The sequence below is a fragment of the Spodoptera frugiperda genome, chromosome 15 (assembly GCF_023101765.2).
Source record: "Spodoptera frugiperda isolate SF20-4 chromosome 15, AGI-APGP_CSIRO_Sfru_2.0, whole genome shotgun sequence".
Lineage (NCBI taxonomy): Eukaryota > Metazoa > Arthropoda > Insecta > Lepidoptera > Noctuidae > Spodoptera > Spodoptera frugiperda.
The window spans coordinates 4,482,868-4,491,432 of NC_064226.1; the positions used below are offsets into that span (position 1 = coordinate 4,482,868).

Genomic DNA, 8,565 nt, shown 5'->3' on the forward strand with positions numbered 1-8,565 from the left:
GGATATTATTAAACATTCCTTTAAAAATGGTATACAGAAAACCCGGCAAATTGTAGTATTCAACAGGCATTGTATGTAAATTCCTTCGAGGATTGGGAAACAAGTATAAATTAAATAAATGAATCGGCGTCGTGTAGTCTTCATGGAGTTTGTAAACCGTACAAATCGCAGTTAGGCGCGGTTTGCGATAACGAATACTATCGACTGGCTACTAACTGCCTGCTGGTTGGTAGTTGGTAGCTCAAGTTTATTGTATCGAGGTCTTAAAGCAACAGTTGTTATTTTCAATTTAATGAATTATTTCATACATGTTGTAACTATAAAGGATTTGTTCTACTTACTTCGTACACTGAAATCGCAATCAAATATAATAAATAGGTGTACACAGTTATGTACAAATTATGATAGACTAATTAATTAGTAATTTGAATTATGAACAAACTAGGTTTTGCAGAGACTTCGCCCATAAAAAGTCAGGTTGTCCCTGTCTGTATACCAAAATTCATTAAAATCCTTTCAGTAGTTTCAGTGTGATTGATGGACAAACATCCCAATAAACAAACTTTTACATTTATAATATTAGTGCGATAGTGTGAAGTGTGATATGGTATACCTATGCTAATCTATACCAATACATCATAGGTAATTGACAACGTAATAGAAATTATGAAATTAATTTGAATACTTCAAAAACAATTATATTATTTATTGTTTTACCCAGTATACCGTACTCAAGTCAGTCAGTATTAAACTTTGAACAGCAATTTTTAACCAAATAGTTTACCAAACATTTGTATTATCTACCTCAGTTTTGTACCTCATAAACGAAGTTATCCGAGACCCGTTTGTTCCCTTATCAAATGTAGGCAACATGCATAATTATGCCACCGTCATACAAAACGTGAAACTTGACAAGAATGCACAGTTTATTTAAATTTTATTTTTCCGATATCGTCTGTGAAGGCTGCTAACATATTGGAGCAACGTTTTCTAGTTATACTTGAAGTCTAGAATGTACTGACCATGATTTTTCTTGTACATATTATGTATGAGTTTGGGTGCTTTTCCACTAGAGATGTGCTATGTAACTGTGCTACGAGCTAAGCTGTGAAACTATGCGACCGTTTCCACTGATACTATGTAGATGTGCGAGGAAAATGCCCCAGTGCTAAGCTACGTGTACCAATGAATATGATTGGTGGAGGACAAACGCATCCACTAAACCGTTGCACATCTCTGGTGGCAAAACACTCTAAACATTATATGCCAGCTCTTTGTAAGTGACAAACACATGACTATGTTTTGGAAATTGCTCTAAAGTTTTAAAACGGAAAAGAATCACTGTTCGGTACCTAACATATTATATAAATCCACACTCTTATCCCCATCAGGAAACGAGTAGACAGAAACCACAGACTGCATAATTTTATAAATATGAATCAGACTACGAGAGAAATAAAGATTTCCAATAATGTTTACATTAAATATTAAAAATATTGTTTCGCAAACAAACTATTATATAATGCACCAAATTGCCCAAACTTCTTCTCCAACAACTACGGAACATTTCGATTTATTTGTTATGTTATTAATTATAATATGTCGATTTCAAAGTCAATGAATTCAACTTGAACTTGATTTAAGTAAGTATAGGGTGTATCCTACCACCTAATTCGGAGCTGCGGACTACCTAGCGGGTTTACTGGGGTTACAGCTCGAAGGGTAGGAACGGGGTATTTTTTTATTCAGTAAGAGTCTGACACTCCCTCCGCCTCGCAAAAGGCGGGAGAAGTAATAGGATGATTTTTCCCCCCTTAAAAATAAACCTACCACCTAATAGTTAGGCAAAAGTATATTTCCATTTGTACAAGTATTGTTCCATAGTAATACAGACTATCACAAAATCAAATAACGCATTAATTCACTAACACTATCGATTGGTATAATCAAGCAGATCTACGGGCACCTCAACCTTCAGCCAAACATTTTTTGTGCAATGCATTAGAAAAAACCACACGTTCATTTAAGACTAACATCCTCTTAGAATTGCAATGCGAGACCATCACATCTTATCTCATAATTTCAATGAACAAATAGCCTTGTGTAGTACAGACACTTCCTAATAACTAATGTGATTTCAATACGCAATTTTAATTGTGAAATTGCACCTTATTAGTTGACGATTTGACAATAACCTTGACTCCGACACTGGCTATAAGCATTATCATAATTTATGATTGAAAAAATTGGTGATTTTATAAATAGATCTGTAATGTATCAGAGAGATTATATGAAAAAAACATTTTTTTTAAAGAGTAACTATAAGTTTTTGCTCTTTCTTCTACATTGGAGCTACTTTGGAACAATAACCTAGCTTCGCTGACAGACGGACTGAAGGACAATTCAATTTGACGTTTCAAAAGTGCTTAATTTAGGATTAACTATTTGAAATAAATGCTTTGACTTTGACTTTTCATCTCTGTCACTTAAAAAAAGGAAAGTTTGCTGTCAACTTTTGAGTTAGATCAAACGGTTTTGATACTTGCTACGTTTACGCAAAGTGACATATTCCACAGAATCGCGGAAATAAAAATAAATAACAAACTCCATTGTGTAGATAAATACTGTCATTATTTTAATATTCGTCGCCGCGATACAAGTTAAATTCCCCGTGGCAGCTCAATATTTGTATGAAGTGACCTTCGTTGTATGAATAACAGAATTGCAGTTTGCTTTCCAGATCTCTTGGAACTTATTATATATGCAGTATGTACATAGTTTTTTTTTATCTCATTATAGGTAGTAGCTGTTGTGACTTTTAACATTTGGAACAATTAGGAATATGGATTTATAATAAACTTTGTATGTTTTATGTAGCACAGTACTCTTAGTACGAGTTTGCTTTACGTTGAACGAAAACGAAACGAGAGGCGCTCTGATTGGCCGGTGTGAATAAACCAACCAATCAGAGCGCCGAACGTTCGCCGTTTTCGTACTAAGCCCTCAGTTAGCGAAGTTTTTCGCTCAACGTGTGGGAGTCATTATACGTCAATTAACACATCAGCCTACATTTTCAGTGAAAAATAAGCAAACTATTACGTTTATTGTTCAAAGAAATAATGAAACAAATGCCGTCATTTTAACGATCAAGCATCAAAATTAACTGGTTTGTACCAGTTTTGTAGCACACTCTAATTAAATATCAAGTTTAACAAATAAAGGAACAATGTTATTACGAAGAAATAACAATAATTATGATAAGGGCGAGAATATGAGCGTTTTTCTTTCGTCAATGTAAGAGCAGCCTTAAATGTCTACGGCGTAGCCCGTAGTCGGTAGGCGTGTCCAAGATCCGCCCATATTGACGCGACTTATGACACTTTCATGAAGCGGTTTACAGTTTTCCTCCTTGTTATAAATTAATTAATACTTTTTACCGTTTACGTTATCTTTTTAATTATATGTGTATCTTTTATTGTTGTGTAATTACTAACTTGAGTCAAAATTAAGATTTTTGATGATTTTTTCGGCACTATAATGCATCATTTATAGGTAATTTTATGCATAGACGTTTAGAAGTGAGATTTTTTTCTTTAACGTTTAATTTTATTGCGTTGCTAATAATTATCGTCTCGTCTCGTCAATCTTTGCTCAAAAATTATCATTTTTATACAGAAATATTGCGTCCAGCCTCCTTATGTTGTGATAAATGCTCTAATTATTTATTTATCCTGATATCCTGATTTTAAGGCAAAAAAACATATTCGTGTGGCCTGCTTAATTCATAACTTTGAATGTTGTTATTCTATAGTAATTTTTGTTAAAAAAGAACCGGGGAGTTACAGCCTGATTTTTATATTTTTGAATTATTAATAAATACATTTTACTGTTATAATTTTATATGTCACAGTTATTAGTTATTGTTATATAAAAGTATAACAGTGTTAATGTTAGCGAGGTTGGTTTTTATTTCAATATGATTAAGGTTGATTAGGCGATAACAAATGCAATTGTTTATGATAACAGTGTTATCATTATCGTACAGTTTACTGATTAACTCATCCGAATCTGATTTAGAAACACGATTTTTAAGTATTTTTGTTGATCTTTCCTTTCAGATTATTGTTTGTATTTAACTGCAATAATTACAGCTTAGACAAGGAATATATGGCGTTACTAGCTTCTGCCAGTGACTTCGTCTGCATTCCTATGGGATAAAAAGTATTCCATATGTTATTCCAGACCATAATCTATCTCTGTTCCAAATTTCATTCCAATCCCGTCAGCTGTTGGTTGAGTTGTTACTCAACCACGTCAAAACAGCTACATACAAACACATAACCTCACAAACTTTCACATTTATAAAATTAAATATTAGTAAGACTAATAAGATAATTTCAAAATCGAACCCGTATTGAGCATGAGTGGGTAAATCAAGCATATTCTTTCACAGTATATAAAAGAGGCCATAGTTCAGAATAAAAAAAAAAATGAAAGTTTACAACTACTCGTAATGTTATAAAGATATATATTGTATCTATGTATTGTATATGTTACATTGACCTCATTGGTTACTTCCAAAAACGGGTCATGTATACAGTACATTATGTACTGTTTAATTAGGGTGTTTATTTGCTAGTGTAAATATGGGGGGCGCATGGTGGTAAAGGTAAAAAAGGCTTTTCTACATTCATATAGTTAGTTAGTTCGTAAAATAGCTCAATGATGGGTCCCATGTTACTTATAAACATGTATTATGTCGTGTAGTACGTTTGAAGAACTTTCTGTTAGGCTACATTACATCAAGCAAGCATGAAGGTATTAAAAGCAATTGTACACGTTTGTTCTGATGCTAAACTAATAATAAGATCTGTAATGTCAAGTACAAGTAGCAACAGATAAGTTACTCCAACGAGTATTACACAACCTCAAGTGTTCAAACGATTTATAAACAAAATCTACAAGTTTTTTTATTCAATTAGTCGCATAATGATTCAAGCATTGTAGATGTTACTCTAGAGGTATTTTTCTCACAGTTCTATCTCGTTTATTGTATTCCTCGCTGTTAGATGTACCCGTACGCTATCAGATGACGTTCTTTTGTTTTCCACGAGTACTTCAGCACGTCCCGGCTGGAGCCGGCTGCCGGTCGCTTCGAGCCAATGCTTAACTGGAGCAAAGGGACTTGCACCAACTCACAAAGCAAAGGAACTATTATATAACATCAAACGATTGTCTATATTAGTGTGTGCAATACCACTCACTCCCGGCACTTAATGCCGCTTACAACGTAATTTACAATCAATTATAAACAAGTCATCGTTTACAAAATAATGATTTAAAGTTCACAGCCATGACAAATGTTTAATAGCGTATTAGCATCATTAATTCTACATACTTACATAAATCTTTTATCGAAACAAAGTTATGACATTATTGAGTAGATTTCGAAAATAAAATTTTAGTTTATAACACAATTGTAAAGTGTTACGAACGATGTATTGCGATTATTACAGCTATTTGGTTGTCATAGGGAGGGTGCTGCGCGCCGTGTTCCCTCAGGGTCTCACCACCCCTAGTACGAATTGAAAATAGGGTTGTGATTCATTTCTCACGAGACCCACGCTGCACCCAACCAAACCCTCTAACTTTATTACATTCAACTAGCTGCACGGAAAAAAGCGTCGTTTGCTGCATCTGTTGTTTAGAAATAATAAATAGCTTTTGTGAAATATCCTCGATACAGACGAATACATCAAATACACATGAATATCGCGAGTCTAATTCATTTTATACACACTGCTTAGGTAAGAAGGTGAATAATTTCAAATGCTACCTATTACAATATATTTCCGATTCACGTGTCCGTGACATATCTGTGTATTGGCACTATACTTCCCAATATGACGCTGCATCATCCTGAAATGGAATCAACAGCGCTGATGTCGATGTATCTTAAAGGAAGTGCGCATCGTGCCCTCTATTTCAGCGGGTACATGCATTGTTTGACATTTATACCTGCGTGGAACAACTTCCGTGTTTGATGTAATTTTGCGATACACCTCGTATGTGTACATGTATGTGCTTAGTTGCCGGTGGGTTAGGTATAATGTAGGTAGCAATGAGGTGCGATAACGCGCTAACTGTGCGATACGGTCGGTGTTTCAGAGCCGACACGAGTCGACTGCGCACGAGCATTAAAAGTTTACGTGTCAATTCAGTTTCACATACCCGATGCTTTCGTTTCATGAAAATAAGTTACGATGTTAGTTTCGGGTGTTCAACATAAACATCGCTCAATTTATGGTTATAAATACTCACGAAGCCATATCCTCTGCTTTTGCTGGTCTGTCTGTCTGTGATGACCACTGCTTCCTCGATGTCGCCGTAGACTGCGAAGTGTTCCCTGAGACTCTTGTCAGTCGTGTGGTACGGAAGTCCGCCGACGAACAGCTTGGTCCAGGTGGTGTCTTTCTGGCCTGGCAGCGCGCCCAGTGCCAGCAGCCCCTCGGGCTCGGCCGGCAGAGCGCCCGCCATCAACATGCCTTGCACAGCCTCCGTCGCGCCGGCCACCGTTGCACTCTGCTAACACTGTCACTGCGGCCGCTGTCGCGGTCTGTCAGGCTACGGTTCGCGCGGGTGTAGCTTAAGTTACAGTTGTAAACACTGGCGTGCGTGCGGGAGCGACCGGTCGTCGTGGTGGTTGCGCGCGGACTGATGCTCGCTCGCAGCGCACGTGGCGCTCCGGTACTAATTTTAGCCCCCGCCGCGCCCCCCTCGTCACCAGATGCGTCGCCACCGTCCCGGCCACATGCGTTGCGTGCCCTACCATGCCCTACTGCCTGCTACCCTCCACTCACGCTTAATGATATGCCTCGTTATCACAGTTGTGTTGGTCTTCGAGGAACCTACTTCATCGCACCTTTTACCTATGCTATGTATGTAAGTGGGACAGAAATTTGACAGATCGCGAGTATTGTTCCAAAATGCAATACACTTGAATCAATAACAAAATTTTTAGCCGGCATACAATACAATGTAATTAAATATTTCATGTGTTTGCTTCATGTAAAAGTTTGAAAGAGTACAGAGTGAAAGATGACTAAGCAGGTAGTTTAGTCCATTTTTTTAAGTGAGATTCTAATGACCGACGAATGATCGTAAATGCCAAATTCGTCTGTCTATTTTAAAGCAGAACAAAGACAAACAATTTGAAGACACGCGTAAATAATTACGAATAGTAATGAATTGGTCAAAATGTCTGAACGATGACCTCACAAACTCACAATGCGCTGAAGAATTAACACTTATTTTCTGACCTTGCATAAAACATAATTGAGGTAACGTACAACTTAGAAATATTGTTGTAACGTAGAAAATTTGTAAGAGAAGGAACAACATATACGTACGTCACATTGACTATTTCTTGTCTCTAAACCCTAAAAAAAAATATTTCTTCGTCCATAGTACGTAGCAACTTGTTTCCTAAAAACCAACGTATTGTAATGCAATAAGACGTAAAATACAAAATTATGCAAACTGTTTAACATTTCAACACTCATCTTGGGAACAATATCGGGTCTCTCTGTCTAACGGTTGAAAAAAAGTCCCATTCAAAATTGTATGGCGAACCTTAGAAAGATGTTGACATAAAAACTAGGAAACAATTCCTACGGGTTTGAATCCAGGATACTAAGGATTCACGAAACGAAAGAGTACTTACAGTTAGGTGTACTCATCATGATCAACGCCAATATCATCACTCGAAATATATCCACTCCTAAACAAAAGCCTTTTTAGTGGAAATTTTCCCTACACTTGGCTGGTGGCTTAGGGATCGCTTTTGTACTCATCAGTTGGCGCTAGTGAGCCGTAAGGTAAGGTACTATGATATAAGTTTTTAAACTGACATGATCACTAACACGGCACTGTTACACAATGCCGAAATATCGGAAACTCATAGACATAAATAAACATAGTAAATATCCCGTCTTAAGTTCTAATGATACTATAATAGTTATGAACCTTAATAAACTTAAAAAAAATTAGGAAATAACACACATTAGTACATTGCTTGGTTGTCGCAGACAGGCTGTTGCGCAACCTGTTGCAGGCTCCATTCCCGAGTGCGACAACTACTTGTACTACATTCGTGAAGGAAAGGACCCGCATAATTTTGTTCTATGTCAAAGTTTGGTAAGTATATTTATTAAATTCGTATTTGTAAACACACACATGTATAGAGGCTTTCCCTATATCATGTGTATGTTTATAAACCTCCATTTTCCTCTATATCATGTGTCTCCTTGAGTGGGGGACCACGTTTTTTAAGAAGAAAATACAAATATTTTTGCTAAAAGTACCTGTATAAGAATCAATCAATCAATCATCAATAGCCTATAAGTGACCACTGCTGACCAAAGGACTCTTCTTCTCTCTTAGGCACGGAATAGGTTTGAGCATTAATCACCACGCTTGCTCAATGCGGGTTGGCGACTTCAAACTTATAATTAGACATTATAAGCCCTGGTTTCCTCGCGATGTTTATCTTCACCGTTTGTCGCA

At 36.6% G+C, this 8,565-nt stretch overlaps 1 protein-coding gene across 6 annotated transcripts in view; it reads right to left on the bottom strand.

Moving 5' to 3' along the window:
• Positions 1-6,743, bottom strand: part of LOC118270540 (RNA-binding protein 24-B) — a 41,165-nt gene extending 34,422 nt beyond the window's left edge. For 3 of the 6 annotated variants that reach the window (XM_050698987.1, XM_050698986.1, XM_050698985.1), the window contains exon 1: positions 6,322-6,743. In XM_050698987.1, coding sequence (XP_050554944.1) covers positions 6,322-6,543 — 222 coding nt within the window. In that variant the 5' untranslated portion in view covers positions 6,544-6,743. The remainder of the gene's footprint in view (positions 1-6,321) is intronic. The other 3 variants (XM_035586171.2, XM_035586163.2, XM_035586156.2) reach the window with 1 other exon arrangement.
• Positions 6,744-8,565: the final 1,822 nt, after the last annotated feature.